The following is a 16078-nucleotide window of genomic DNA, read 5'->3' on the forward strand; positions in this document are numbered from 1 at the left end:
GGTGGTAATGTCACCAAAAACATAAAAACACTCTGCAGACAGTACCTGTAATTGCGTTTTTGACCATTTGGGGGCAGCAGAATTTCAGTAAGAGTAAGCTGACAGACACAGCACTGACGTAATGTTAAGCATATGTTAAATAGTTTCCTACTTTCACACAAACTGAGTGACATTATTCATTTAGTGTTGTATTTCTGTCCAACTGATGAATGCAGGTCTAATATTCACTCTCATTTTAGCTCTGCTTTGGTCTCCACCAACTCCTCCGCTACATGTTCCACTTAGCTGACCAGCTTCTTCATTTGTCTGTTTGGTCCTGTGCCAGGCATTGCACAGTGGGTTTGTCAGAGTGTTTGCTGAAAACAGCAGCTGCTGCAAACAAGGTTGATGAGAGAGCTGAAACTGAACCAAAACAGTGAAGCCATAAAACCAGAACTATGAGCTGAAAATGGAAAAGCAGCCGAGAACATTTTCTGTGGGTTTGTCATTCTGAGTGGTTTCACATTACATTTTAACAGAAATAGCTCATCAGCTGGAGAAGATGGAAGAAGATACTGAAAGTCAGGCCAAGGTAGTAAATGCAGTCAACTGCACTTTGTCCATTTTGCCAATCTGTAGATTGTCAGTTACCGAACAGTACAGCCAATTTCACAAAAAATGTATATAGGAATGATCAAAGGGCAAATATCCCTTCAAACAGCTTAAACAGATACCTTAAAAACCTTAACCTTGAATTCCTTCAGTACCTAACCTTTGTCAGTCTACACACACCACACAGGATCCTGCAAATTTGTTTATTTACGTAAGTGATTCAACTTAATAAAAAAAGGGGAAACTGGGATTACATGCTCCACACCTATTTCATGCGAATATGGAAAACTGAAGGGGCTTTCAAGTTAAAAACTAATAATAAGAAATAAACATTAAAATGAATTGTTATTGGCAACATACATTTAGAAAAATAGAGTAAAAAAATGGTCTTAAGATGACTTTGAATCTGTCTTGTTGCTAAATAAAGATCCAAGAGTTTTTGACGTCCAGGTCAAAGGAGGAACGCAAGCTATCATCCATCATTGTCTCCTACCAGACTGTGCCGTCTTTTTAGTCTTTTAATGCAACACAATGCTGCCCTCTTGTGTTGAGCTTTCAGGTTGAAGGTTGAATGTGGGATTTCCATCCAGTGACAATATCATTATTTAAGAGTTGTATCTTAAACTAAAAGTAATCGCTAAATTAAAACATTCAGATAAAGTTTTTCAGGACTCCTTGAAGCGGCATCATTGTATGTCAGAGCAGCTTCACTGAGGTCTGTAAGACTCCTCTGTGTCTGGGGAAATCTTTACCGACCTCTTGTTTCAGCTCAGACTGTGAAACCTGCCGCTCTCCACAGCCTGAGCACTTAAACAGGTGTGAGTCTCCTTGTGAGGTCTCCAAACAGTCTGAAGAGGGAAATCCAATAATAGTGCACACTGGTTGTCATGGCAAAGTCTCCTCTCAGCCCTGCAGAGGTGACATCATCAGCAGCCAATCAACACAGTGGGTGGTGTAATGTATTACTTCCACAGTGCAGAGGTTACACATGAAGTCTGGAAAACAGATCAGTCTGCAAGTTGAGTTCAGCACATCCAGAGTCCCGACAAAGATTTGCATATTTTACACAAGTCATTTTTCTTCCGTCGTCAAAAGTAACTCATGTTTGTACAGACTCCAAATTCTTTAATGTCATGTGCTGATGAGAGTGAAAAAGCTCCCGCAGTCATAATGATTAATTCATGTCTTCCTAAGAGTGTATGCAGCTTAACTGCCCATAAAGCATACTGCTTTTAAAGAAAGAAGAAGCCTTTCATGGGGCCACACATGTCTGTGGGTTATTGGAGGGGTTTGGCATAATGTGGCTAGTGGAGGTGAAAGAACCACTTTCAGTAGTAATTTTTAACCAGGAGTACTAGTACCTCAGTGGGCTCTTCTGCAGCCACAGTACCAGGGGACACTGTGGCTGCATACATCCCTTATATTTCTGTTTTTTCTGTTTAATAACCTAAGAAACTACAAGCTGCTATAGGCCGACTGCACAGCTGTAGTCAACTGTAAGACCTTAACATTAAGTATTGCATTTGAGAGTGTAGGAAACTAGTCAGCAGTCTAGTATAGAAATGGGATGTCTAAAAGAACTGATACATTTTGGACAAGTCCAGCTTTGCAAAAGAGACCAAACGTAAATATAGAGATCAATCCCAGGCCCACATGTGCAGACACAGATCCACCACAGCCACTGTGTTTGAACAATTCCATGAAGACCATCTCATCTACTGAGCGGCCAGGATGAAGGGATACACTCATCTGATGGGACTATAGGAGGTAGGTCAGAGAAATATTACAATGTCTGATAGTTCAGACACAAGCAAAAACATAATAAAAAAAATTAAGACAGGGCCACCAGCATCTTCTTAAAGACAGACAGAAATACAGTCAGATGACTACACTAAATTATTTAAAAATGGTAACGACAAAACACAAGTGAATGAAAATTGTTGAGAAATATAAAAAATTGAGTGGGCATGTTGCACAGAAAAACAGATTGATAAAGACAGAATATGAGCAGTTGTGTAGTCATACATTCAAGCATGGTATAAAGAGCAAAACACTTCCCATTTAAAAATGGTACAAAAATATAGAAAGCTGTAATTTTAGAGTATGTCTCATTAACCTTATTAGTAAACAGGCAAAAGCAAAAAAATTACTAATTTGGCCTAATGTGTTTCAAATTGTTGTCTACAACCATGTTTCAAGTTTGTATTCATGACTAAGTCACTGATGAGTGACTCACTAATTTAAGTCCCGTAAATAACCTGATAAGTAAAACATTTAAAAATGGCAAATTATTATGGATTTGTGATCTCTAATTTTGTAATTGAAATAATTGTTATAATTAAATGTATATACTGTCTAAACATAATTAATGTGGTATTATCAATAACTGGAAACAACAATAAAACTGACATGGGGCAGCCACTCGTGCTCAGATTAGGTCAATCATGCAGATAATAAATGGGACTCCTTTGTAAACTTGAAACATGGTTACGAGAATCCAAATTTTAGCTATATTTTTAATGGTTGAACTAATACTCTTTGATGACTGTAATGAAGTTGCTCCAGGATGACTTGAATGACTGTCCATCCTCATAGACCTGAACTGAACCTCGAATGCTGAATTAAGCTTTTCGCTTCACTACCAGATGGCAGCAGATGGAGCTACAGTGCTACAGATACGAGTTGAAAAGGCTACAACAACTGCTTAACAATTAACTAACCTGACCCAATCAAAGCCTCACAATCAAAATCTCCACATTTTAACTGATACGCTGTTAGATCCAAAATGATCGAAGACCTTGCCCTGGCTCTTTTTTTCTTTGTTACAGTAGAGAATATTTACATTATTTCTTAAAGGTATTTCTCCACGTGTCTTTAAATGTCTCCCTCTGCTGCTGTCTTGCCATCCACCTTCTTCTGCTCAAAATAACAACCACCAACATTTTTCCCATGGTTCTCCGGAGCCATGCTCTTGCGAGGTGAGGCCTACGTGGGACACGTCCCCTCACGTCGCCCCTCTCACAGTGCCAGCACTAGTGGCTCTAATCCGCCGTGGCGTACCTGGCAGATCGCTCTGGCGACACCGGCTCACAGCGCTGCTGGCGTTGTTGCAGCCTGGCCCGGCCCCGCACACCAGCATCCCCTCTAATCCCTCCCCGCCTGAACTGCCCAAAGGCCCAGGAGCCTGATAGGAAGTAGGGCACTGGAGGTGAAGCAGAATGAGTCAGTCCCAGCCAAACTGTGCTGAGTGCATCTCTGCTCAGTACTGAACCACTATTCACTTCATATACAGTAGGCTGCTTTAAAACAGTGTGTTCCTTGCAACTGCAGCTTTTTTTTTATGCTACTTGTTTGATCTTCATCGTTGTTGTTATCTATGTCCCATTAGTGGATTGGCCAGCTACCTTTGGCCTTAACTTTGCAGATCATGAGCTGGCTCACTTTTAGCCACCATGGTGGATCACCATGGTAACCTATGCCGCACTGCTAACCTGCAGGTTTCCTTCAGAGGATCAGATCAAAATGTGTCAACAGCCTGACTACTGACCAAAAAAACACTCATCATTCCAACAGGAGCCCATGTTGACAAAAGCACTGCCTTTCCAATAAAGTCACAGGTAATTAAGAGCATCTGATATATGTCATTAGAATAATTTTGCTGTTACAGGTTTACCACTTAAAACAGAGCTTCCAACAAATGGAGGGCTAGTTTGCAACACCAAATAAATAATGAAATTTATATCTGCATTTTACCTGTGCAAAGGTACCTGACTTTTATACTCTTACTCCGTCACTGCACTCCAAATAACATGAGGTGACTTTGTGATAATGGAAAAAAAGACCATACCCTCTATTGTACTAGAAAAACAATGATTATCTCCCATGATTACAAACATTTCAGTCAGATAGACCATATCACACATGAACTACTTTTCTGAGTTTGCAGAGCCAGTTGATAACCAGCTTTACGACACTGGTTATGCATGAATATCAATGTTAGGTTCAGTGAGGCCAGGTAACGCAAGGAGAGCCACAACAGGAAGTGCTTTGAGTCACAGGCCCCTGGAGTTGATGATGAAGCTGTTGCTTTTGTTCTTCTTCTCCTTTTTCTTTGTTGTTATTATTGTTCCTCACTTTCAGTCATCTTTGTCATTTCTGTTCCATGACAATTCCTTCAACAGGTGCTTTTCTGTTGGCTGGATGAAGTTAAAACACAGACTACAACGAATGGAGAGTTCCTGTGGTTTGTGGTCATTTCATACGAACTCCTCCTCCTCCTCCTCCTCCTCCTCCGTTCATTATCATTTTCCCTGCAAGGTCATAGGTCAGGCAGTGGAGAGGGGACTGGGGTGATCGGTCTGAATGGAGAGCCTGGGGACAGTCTCCGTTAGTTAGGGATTAAGTTGCTGCCATGCGGGGAAAGGCGGAGGCATCGCAGAGTCACACAGACTCATCAACGAACATATTTCAGTGTGGAAGGAAAATCTCTCATGGAATAATGATAAGCTCCTGAACACACGGACATGCACCTGCACATGTTAGGTATTAGTATCATTGTTAGGGACATTTCACTGACGTGTATCAAATGTTAGCATCATGCATTTACCAATGAAGGCTGCTTTATCTTGAAATTATTGAGATCCACAAAAATGACTGATTCATTTATGTTAGTCAGCAGGATGCATTCACTTAACATCTCAAATGATCTCCAAAACTTATGATATCATTATGAGGAAAACATTTGAGGATATTTATATATATATATATTTATTTATTTCAAAGAACGCTTCTATAGTAATCTATATTTACAAAGTTGCTAGGTTCTGATTACATTCTGAAAATGTGTTGAGGATGTTGACTTGAACACAGATGTCATGAATAATGACTAAATAATGTTGTTGATAATAGCCGTAGAACACCCTGACTGTAATATTTTGAAACCGCTTGACAAATGCAGTCAAGTACACCTTTTTCTTCTCATCGACAGAGCTGCAGACTTGAGACTTGAACATGACTCTGACTGAATTCACAGCTCAGACTTGACTGTTCTGACATTTGACTTACTTGAGACTTAAAAGTAGAAACATTCAAGCATCAGATTTTATGCAGGTGACAAATTAAATCAGCAAGAGTTTACAGCCACACTAGCAGCTCTGCGAGGCTGTACTTACACACATTGGTGCTGGCATGAAAATGTTGAAATGCTGGCATTTTAATGGTCAGCATTTTGAAAGACTTCCCTCGTCATTTTCCAGATACTTATAAAAACTTGAGATTTGACTTGGACCCTGAAAGGTCAGAACAGCTCTGTCATGTACTACAGCAGTATTGGCTGTAGCCTGGTACAAAACTGGTTGGCATGCACCACTTCAGCTTGGCCTGACTCTAACCAAGTGAGTGAGAGTGACTGTTGTTCACATTAGCATTTTGTAACGAAACAGTGCAGAGTACACATGATTGCCTGTGCGGATAAGTGAAGGATGATTGTCTTTAATATGCAGGTCCTGTCAGGCTGAGGCCTGCTGAGCGCTACTCCACTCTGCAGAGTAACACTGTTGAGTAAGTTGCCCTCCATCCTGACCCCTCAGAGCAGCAGCAGCTTGCTTTGTAGTTGGTCCAGGGATCAGAAACGGAGAGCACAAATCATTATTTCTACTTCACAAATATGAACTTCTAATGTTCTGCCAAATACCTCACAACCGCTCCGATGAAAGCTGCTGTTTGTGGTGGCATCTTTTCAAACAATTGTCTTTGGTTAGCTACCGTGACGTCTCATCTCCTCCATCGAAGTCCTTAAAATTCCAAATTCCTGTGTCCGGAGTCGGGGCGTTTTAAAGAATGCAGCAATGCCATTTAATGAAGCCAAGCCATGGCTCCACTAATTAGTCAAGTCCAGTAATGACCGGAATTCCCCGTTAGACAAAGCAGCCAAATACCTGATGGCTACCAATCATGTTCTCTCCCACAGTTTATTTTGCTGACTGTCATGTCCCCAATTAAGAGGTACAGTTGAGGGGAGATCACTGCATAGCACATTGATTTTAGGTGAAATACAGCGCATGCTATCATTAACAGCAGACAATTCTTTTTCTCATCTTCACATGCATTCAGTGAATGTATATGCAGCCAGTGACAATGACCGTAACACGTGCATGGTGAAGATCAGAAGGATAAACAACCAATCTGTACTTATAACTAGGATTTTCCCCTGAAGTAAAAGGTGAATTAGACTAAAGTTCATAAAGTACAATTACAGACATAAAGTTAAAGTCTGTAATTGCTTTAAAATATAATGGCATTCAAATACCTAATTCTTGTCAATGGTTTTGAATGATTTTTATCGGTCCGGCCTTTCTCATTCTGAGGTTGTTTGCCACTTGTATTACAGCAAGACTAACATCTGACACAGTGGGAATAGGAGGACGATTTGATGATAATTGGAGTTTACAAAATCATATGCTCTGGTTTTGCTTCTGAAATGTACATTTTATTTTTTTTTCAATCTATTTCTTTTTCTTTTTTCTGCCTTATGGATGATTAGAACTGTTTTCAGCCAGACAAGTGGCGATGGCAATGTCAATCTCCAACACTCAATGTCTGTCCAACGCTTTGATCCAGACTGAAATATCCTGACAACTATCAGTTGGATTGCCAGAAAATGGTCCCCAGACAACATATCTTAATGATTTTGGTGATGCACTGACCTTTCCTTTAGCACCATCATGAGGTTGACATTTATGGTTTTCAGTGAAATGTCTTAACAGCTCTTGGATGGACTGTCATGAGTTTTGGTTTGGCCCACCATGTTCCTCTCAGGCTCAACTGAGATAACTACTTTTCATCCAGCACCATCATTAAGTCAACTTTTTATTGGTCCAATACTTAAGTTTGTAATTAAATACTTGCAAAACTAATGACATTAACATGAGCTTCAGATGTTTCTTGTTTTGTGCTAATTAGTTAATGTTAGCATGCTAACACACTATGATGAAAATGGTTAACATTGTACTAGTCTCAGAGCCGATCACCTTTCATCTGATAACAATTTAGCCTCTGGGGCCAAGGGCCAATGTTCCATATGTTCATATGCATATAGCATTAGCATTTAATTGAAAGCACTGCTGTGCCTGAAGACTGTAGACAAATCCCAATAAATGTATTGTTGGGCGAAAAAAAGCTGTTCACCTGCTCAAGGTTTGAACGGGTGTAGTCATCCACCTATTAGATTTTCAACGGCAGTTTTCTCAGATTATTTATGTATATGAACATCTAACTTAATTGAGTTTTTGTTTCATTTGACTTTGATTGTTTTCTTTTTCTTTGATTTTATATCTTGTACATTGTTATGTATTTATGCTGCAGCCCATGCCCGTGCACAACATTAATAAAATGCTTCCTTATGGATCAGATGGTGTTATTCATCACATGCTGGAGCAGCAAAATGTCCATGATGAGTGAGTCCACATTCCACAGAGTGACACCAATTAGAAACATTGACGCAGCAGAGTGACGCTCAGAGCAAAAATGTCTTTTGATCATCGCAACAAAAGGCCAAATGACTTGTATAAAAGAAGGGATGTCACATTGTGGGGACTCGCCTTCCTTATGGGGACAAAATGCAGGTCCCCACAATGTAAATCATTAAAGTTTAGGGTGAAGAGCAGGCAAGTAGTGGTTATGGTTAGGGTAAGTCTCCAGGAAATGAACGTAAGTGCATGTAATATTACCAAAAGTGATGAAAAAATCAAATAGAAATCAAGTTGAATTTCATAGAGCTACTAATGTGGCAGCTAAAGCATGATTATGACATAGTAAATCATACTTGTGAATGTCTGAGAAGTACACTGCTTTGTTTGTAAGAGTTAGATGAGAACACTGATACCTCTTTCATGTCTGTAAGAAGTGGATACCATGCTGAAAGATGGCTCCCATTGCACTTGAATGAAAATTGCTTGCCAAGTGCATAAGCCGAAATCATTTTCTAGCTACTGGGCTTGCTTGTTCTTTTGGCGGCACACTGCAGGTGTCCATTAGTGTTTCTCCAGCTGGCCTCATGCATGCGTTCCCACACAGCCGGTGGACTTTACATTGGGATGACATCTCTCAAATAAGCCTTGTCTAGGTTGTACAAATACAATATGAACCAATCCTGGAATAGAAAATCATCATATAGTAATTATTTACGTTGTTTGTTTGTGGTGTCAGATGTTTTACAGATGTCTTTTTGATAGTGGTGGTCTGCGATCTCCTGGGCCATTTAAAGGCTCAGTTCACCCAGATTACTACCAAAATTAGGCTACTATTTTCTGTGTAGCCTTCATCTACCCGTCCAGATTGTCTGTTGTGACAAAGTTTTGTTGGGTTCTGAGTGAATGTTATTTCATTTGCGGCGCTCATGGCATTTAAATCAATCATCTTTACTGACAGTGAATAGCCTATTAATAGACCCCAAAATGCATTTCCAGTGAACGTGCATGCATGCGTGCCGACCGTGCCGTGCCGTGCGTGTTTGTGTGGGTGTTTTTCACCCCTCTGGCCGGTTTGGGATTTGCTGGTCGGTGACATGCCTCCCTCCGCCTGGCTCCTTATAGCCCCGAGGCTGCAGGAATCCCGGACGAGTGGTACGGACATCGCCGACGGAGACCGCAAACACGGCGCGGAGCGTTCCCCTTTAAACACGGTCTTATGACTACAGACCGCCTCAGTGAGAGACGACCGGAGGACCGGATCAGAGACTGACAGCCGGGGACCGCAGAGGACAGAGTCAGTGACAAGAGACCGGTGACAGTGACTGGCAGACGGGGACAGACAGGACACAGCTCCCCTGCAGAGGCTGAATGGTTTGGTGCCAGTGTGGGAGAACAGCTGGCGTTAAACGGATACTACCTCACCTGTCCGCAGGTAGGACCCGCCGCTGCACGTGCACGAGCTGATGACATGAATGGAAAATATTCACAGTACTCCAGTGAGCTTTTAAATCATCATCACATTTCAGAGAGAAACAATCCATTACCTCAACATTAGGAGCCAGCCTGCAGGCTACTTAAATTTATATTTTCTATCATGTGCATTAAGAAATATTCAGATCCGGCTACTTAAGTAAAAGTATAAATACAGCCATTTAATTCTCATCAGCATTATACACTTGAACTATTACAGGTAAAGGTGCTAATTATGCAGAAGAATGGCACCAGTGAATGTTAAATTACTATTATATTTTTGGATTATTATTATGTGTATGTTCTGTTATTATTTTTATTAGTATTTCATGCATTAACACGTAAGTAACAGCAAGGTGGAGCTAGTTTTATCTTGTTTAGTTACTATAGCTGCTGGAAAAAGTAGTGAAGTTGACACCTTGTGCCATATTGATATATGTCTTTCAGATTTTGCCACTCTGCATTGCTTCTTATAAAATTATTAAACGATCTGTGAAACACCTTCAGCAATATGTCAACTAAACTTTGATAATTCATTTCCTTTGAGTTTGATCATCCTGTGCAGTTTAAATAACATAGTTATTACCAAGTACATAAAGCCATAGTGTCTCGTCTCTGTTTTTGCATAATGGCAGTTATGAACGATGCTCCATATACCCATTGTGGGTAAAGTGGTTGAAATCAATATTTCAAGTAAAAAGATTATTATCCGGATTTCTATTTATGTCACAATAGAGCAAATGTAAACCCACATCTGATATAATGAAATTGATGTTAATGTAAGGAATTGTCTTCCATTCTTATGCATTAGCTCACACCAGATGAAATTGTGCAATCTAGGAATAAACCATGAACTTCCGTTACCAGTTTTTCACAGATCTTTGTAAAATGATATCACAACATGCTCCTATCATCACAATACTGGCGTGGATTCCACTGAACATCAATAAAAAGTTGCTTGTTGGTTGACCTCTCTGACCTCAGGTATTTTCTGTCTTTTAGCCTTCCAGAATTTCGTTTTTTGGGCCACCTGTTGCACCCTGTGGACTCTTCCCCTCCTGCAGCACTGAGGACATGTGTCGCCTGCCAGTGGCTTCACTTGTCATTTGCTTCTGGTTGGTGGAGAGAAGCCACTGTAACAGCAGCCTTCAGGACAGCATGGGAGAGCTACACAACAGCTTCACTGTCAGCCTCTACCAGACGCTCACCAAGACAGAGAACAACTCCAACCTGATCGTGTCACCGGTGAGCGTCTCCTTGTCTCTGGGGCTGCTGCAGCTCGGTGCCAGGGGCAACACGCTGGCTCAGCTGGAGGGAACACTCGGGTACAACGTGAACGGTAAGAGTCATCCCAGATTTGGATATGGAGATGAAAAAGGCAAAGCTTGTGTGCAGGTAGCTTTAGCTGCTCCCCATGCTGCGAGAGTGAGGTTGGAGAGGTTATTGGTGGCCGTCAGTGCTGTTGGTACCAGGTCGTGTGGAGCTGCTGCTATTGGCCCTGCAGAGCACAGTGGTGTCTGGAGCCATAATACCTGCCTCCACACCAACTCTAATCTCATTAACCACTCCTGCAGCTCGGCCTCAGGGTCGAGAGGTCAGTGTGTTTAATTACAAACAAAATGAGAGTTGGAGCTGCAGTTTCTTTTACCTCCATGATGTGATCTCACATTTCAGTCAGGGATGGAAATTCATGATACTGGGCTTTAATTTAGCAGGAAGAAAAGATCCCATCAACAAAGTAAAAACATTCATTCGAAACTAGCCTGAGCTCAAAGATCAGAATCATGTAGGGCTGCAACTATTATTTTCACAAATCATCAACTGTTTTGTCTATAAATGATCAGTAGTCCAAAACTCAAAGATGTTCCATTTTTAATGATATAAAAATACTCAGAAAATACTCACATTTTAAAAGCTGGAACCAGCAAATGTTTTGCATTTTTTCTCAATAAGCGACTTAAACGATTAATTGATTATCAAAATAGTTAGCGGATTTATTTTCTGATGATCAACTAATCGATTAATCGACTTATCAGTGTAGCTCTAAAGTCATATATTTGCAAGTTAGTAAAACAGACTAAGGATCAATGTGTAGTTAGTAAGTTCAGCACTGCTACAGGAAAGACTCCATCTTTTGGTAGAAATCACACAGTTTAGTGACTGCTTGTAGGAAATACTCGTGTCTGAGTCCTTTTCTCAGGCTTATCATAAGATTGTGTACATACACAAAGAAACACTCAAATGCAGAAGCAGAGACGAGCAGTTTACACAAAGAGTGAAAGAGGCTGTGTGTTTGACTTTTATCTAAAAATGTTATCCGATGAGACGGTCCCTGTGGTCGCCAGATTCAGAGAGAGTGTGTCAAGCAAAGCTGAAATGAAATCAAATGAGCAGTTGTTTGTGCTCAGTCCTGCAGGGATATGGTGTAAATACAATTAAGTTGCTGGAGAATCAAGCCCGAGGCTGACGAATTGAATCCATTTAAGTAATGATCCTTCCCTTGTGGAGATTTTTGCTAGATTTTTGCTACTTTTTGGAAGTGGTGTGGCCGTGCAGATGAACAGATATTGAGGCAGAGCAGATGGCTTCTAAACAAGCTCAACCAGGTGAATAGTTTGCACTATTTAAGTGGCTTGCAGCTCTGTGGTGCAAAAACTTTTGCATCCATTTTTATACAGCTTAGAAAATTTCAACTGAAACCTCGCAATGCACCACCCTGTTGAACCTCTCCTGTGTCTTCCTATCCTGCAGATGCCCAAGTACAAGACTTCCTGCTGCAGTCACAGAATGACATGAGCAACACCAGCCAGGGGATGTGGCTGCAACAGACCTGCACGTTATTCATACAGAGCGGCGTCCAGCTCCTGACTGAGTTCACACAACATGCAGCAGTCTGGGCCAACACCAGCGTGGTCAGAGCCAACTTCAGCCAACTCAACCACACTCGCAGCCAGCTGGAGCGAGCAGGAAACAACCACGGTAAGCAAGACCGTTGCACTTAAGAGTGAGAGCTCCAAAGATCAGTATTTTCATGCCAAAAATGATTGCAATTAGTGTATGTAATATAGCAAAACAGTCTCACTGCAGTTTGTTAATTATTCACAAAATTTCATCTATATGATTCATGTACAGGGACACCAATTTTCACAACTTTCAAACTGATATATTTCAGTTGGAAGTATCTTTCATGTCTGCACCATGTCTACCATCGTTCTCATTCCATGGTCAAGTTAGCAAATATAAATAAGCATCAGGTTGGACTTTCAAAATAAAGCTTGCTGAAAAACATGTCAGGTGACTGCAGTTTGGTTAGACTCCAAAACTTGGGTTGAGGAAAAGATAATGGTTGGTTTGGTTGGTTTCACACAGAACTCTAAGCCCAGTCTCCTGTTTGACCACCTCTCTCTGCAGACTTTCTCGCTCTTTGTACTATGTTTGTTCTTATTAGTTTGAAAGTCATGCTGTCACAGAAAAATGGCACATTTGTGTCCATGTACATTTTGTGACTATTCCATGCACTGCCCTCATGCTAAACAGAATATGAAAGAGTTTACCTGCAGTGAACCCATAGAGAATTATCATCAGCTTGGGAGCTCCATGAAGCTTTCTATCCTCATTTAGCTCCTTGTTTTGTTTTTTGGTTTTATGGCAAAACCAAAAAACATCAACCTCATCAACCTCAGTGCAAGCAGCAGCAAACACATTACAGACAAGCCCACTGTACACTACCTGCCCAGCACCAAACAGCAGACGGACAAAGCTAGCGATGAGCTGGTGGACATAGTAGGGTATTTAGCAGCTAAAGATACAGATATTTTTTTCAGGACTAAATAAAGACCAGACCAAAAAAAAAAAAAAAAAGCAATGGTGTCCTGATAATCATAACAAATTTATAGACTGATAGCATCAGGAAAACATTTTAGCTTGTTGTGGAGTCTGCCCCCTAGTGACCAAAAACAAAACAATTAATGCAGCTTTAACTTTTCTACTTCTTATTATTGGAGCAGTGATTCTAAAGGTTTTGGCTTGTTACTCCATACATGAAGCATTATGTTCTTGCAATCCATTGTTAAAGATGTCTCAAGACTAGTTGAATCAAATGGTGTTTTGCACTTCCAGGGGTAATATACACAGAAAAAAGTAAGATTGTTTCTGTTATCCCATGCTGTGATCCTGTATGAGGAGGCCCAACCCCACGTTGGACACCAGTGCCTAAGATATTTGGGGGACTGGGTTATGTTTAAAATGTCTGGTCACAACTGCTCTGTACTCTCATCAATTACAGTTGTTTCTAAAGAATTTTACTGTCACTATTCCTCCATCCTTCAAACCCCATTTTGGTTGTATTTCCAAAAGCCTTTCTTGTATTCATTGCACCAGAACACATTACCGACTAGTCTGGAGACTGCTGATTTCTAAGAGATGAGTTGAAGACCACATGCCCTTTACATTATGCTGTGCCCTTCCCTCGTTACCCCCCAGATGAGATGTGGCACCTCCAGGCAGGAAGCAGCAGTGGGGACCTATCAGGGTCAGACGAGGTCCAAGCAGAGGCCCTGTGGTGGGGCCACCGGCTGCAGATGGCCCTGGTAAACACAGTGGCCTTCAGGGGTGTCTGGCAGAAACAGTTCCTATTCACCAACACCCAGAACCTGCCCTTCATCCTCTCTGATGGGAGTGCCATCAAGGTGCCCATGATGTACCAGGCTACAGAGGTCAGCTTTGGTAAGAGACGCCATCCATTCATCCATCCATCCATCCATCCATCCATCCATCCATTGAAAGAGAAATCTGAACTTGTTGTTCTTGGCAGGTCAGTTCAGGACAGCATCGGATCAGCGTTACACTGTGTTGGAGCTGCCGTACTTGGGCCGCTCCCTGAGCCTGCAGGTGGTCCTGCCCAGCGAGAGGAAGACGCCGTTGTCCTCCCTCGAGTCCCAACTCACTGCTCGTCAGCTGGCCTCCTGGGACACCGGCCTGCGGCGAACCAAGATGGACATTTTCCTACCCAGGTAAATGCATGCACAGATGTGTTTATACACAGACACTGAGCATCTATTTCAGGTTTTTTTCTCCAGCATGGAGGGAGATGATGTACAATCAGATTTCCATCTGGTGTTCACAGATTCAGAATGCAGAACAAGTTCAATCTGAGGTCAGTACTTCCCACCATGGGCATCAGTGACGCCTTTAATCCGACAGTAGCTGATTTCACTGGAATATCAGGTCAGTACATCAGTTCATTAGAAAATGAAATCAAAGTCTGGATTTTTATTGCAGTTCTTGTAATCTGATTCATCCAGTTTTCACAGAATATACTCACACTGGTCCGACAACACAATGACAGCTAACAGTTTGTGTCCTCCTGCAGCGGAGGAGAATCTTTATGTGTCTGATGCTTTCCATGAAGTGAGAATAGAAGTCACAGAAGATGGGACCAAGGCAGCTGCTGCTACAGGTAAGAGATGCCCTGCATGATGAAGAAAGGAGCTTTACAGATGTTATTTTAACATGACTACTTACCTGCAACTATGTCTTCTAACAGAATAAAGTTATGCAATGATGTCGCTGAAAAATATGATTTCTTAACCTTGCAGCTATGGTGCTACTCAAACGATCCCGTGCTCCTGTTTTCAAGGCGGACCGGCCGTTCTTATTTCTGCTACGGCAGATTAACACAGGTATTTGTTTTACACTGGAGATACATCAATCTAGTCTGCAGGGGGTGCTGTTCACATGATATACATTGAAATTATTTGTGGATCCCAAGTCTGCTATAGCTTTGCTTTGTGCCAATGGAGGGACATCATATTGTATTGAAAGGCACACTGTTGGTCTTTTTGTAGGATTTGGTGAAAGTAACAAAATGATAGAATATCTGCAGCCTTATCTTTATGCTTGATAAAGATTTATGCAGATTTGATGTTCATTGTGATTGACTGTTGGAAGTTGTCTGGAAGGTAGAAAAAAATACAACCAAATCCCGAAAACAGCACTCAAAAATGGTCAGCAACTACATTAAGTATGCATGTTTTGCAGTTAAAGGCCCTATGTGTAGGATTTGTACATATTGGTGACCCCTAGTGGACACTTATATGAATTTCCACTGAAGAATTAAAAAGATGTTGGGAATGTTCTTCAGCTTCTTTCAGGAATTTAAATTCATTTGAAAAAAAAAACAAAAAAAAAAAAACTTGCACAATCTCTGAAATTGAATAATTGTAACTTTGTTGACTTTATTGTTTCCATTTCAGGATCGATCTTGTTCATGGGCCGAGTGATGAACCCAGCAGACCAAGCACACTAACACTCACACACCCCAACACTTCTCACATACACACCCACACATGCACCTACCCCAACCCCTATTCACTACTGGTATTTATTTGTGGACCAACAGGAGGGTCCACGGACACTTCAGGAAGAGGGACAATATTTTTGTACATGTCTGTAAATAAAATTTTAATACATGTTTTTACACTCAGGGTGTTTTGCTCCTTTCTTCCATTATTCTAAATAAAAAAAAGTCTCTTTTCTGTCTGACACAC

At 41.2% G+C, this 16078-nt stretch overlaps 1 protein-coding gene across 2 annotated transcripts; it reads left to right on the forward strand.

Moving 5' to 3' along the window:
• Positions 1-9129: 9129 nt before the first annotated feature.
• Positions 9130-16010, forward strand: serpine3 (serpin peptidase inhibitor, clade E (nexin, plasminogen activator inhibitor type 1), member 3). 2 transcript variants are annotated; one of them, XM_070976249.1, is made up of 9 exons: positions 9130-9492; positions 10533-10869; positions 12282-12509; positions 14013-14255; positions 14344-14542; positions 14656-14756; positions 14902-14988; positions 15128-15211; positions 15785-16010. In XM_070976249.1, exons 2-9 carry the CDS (start codon positions 10605-10607, stop codon positions 15835-15837), a joined length of 1260 nt encoding a protein of 419 aa, XP_070832350.1. In that variant the 5' UTR covers positions 9130-9492; positions 10533-10604; the 3' UTR covers positions 15838-16010. The 2 variants fall into 2 exon arrangements, with proteins under 2 accessions (XP_070832350.1, XP_070832349.1); XM_070976248.1 differs by having other exon boundaries at positions 9371-9492; positions 10541-10869; positions 15785-15956.
• The last annotated feature ends 68 nt before the right edge of the window (positions 16011-16078 follow it).

This window comes from Chaetodon trifascialis, chromosome 12 (genome assembly GCF_039877785.1).
Source record: "Chaetodon trifascialis isolate fChaTrf1 chromosome 12, fChaTrf1.hap1, whole genome shotgun sequence".
NCBI lineage: Eukaryota > Metazoa > Chordata > Actinopteri > Chaetodontiformes > Chaetodontidae > Chaetodon > Chaetodon trifascialis.

Coding starts and splice junctions, on each gene's coding strand:
- serpine3 (XM_070976249.1), top strand. CDS start 10,605: ATGTGTCGCCTGCCAGTGGCTTCACTTGTCATTTGCTTCTGGTTGGTG. Junction 14,989..15,127: donor CAAGGCAGCTGCTGCTACAG/GTAAGAGATGCC, acceptor TTAACCTTGCAG/CTATGGTGCTACTCAAACGA. Junction 15,212..15,784: donor GCTACGGCAGATTAACACAG/GTATTTGTTTTA, acceptor TTTCCATTTCAG/GATCGATCTTGTTCATGGGC.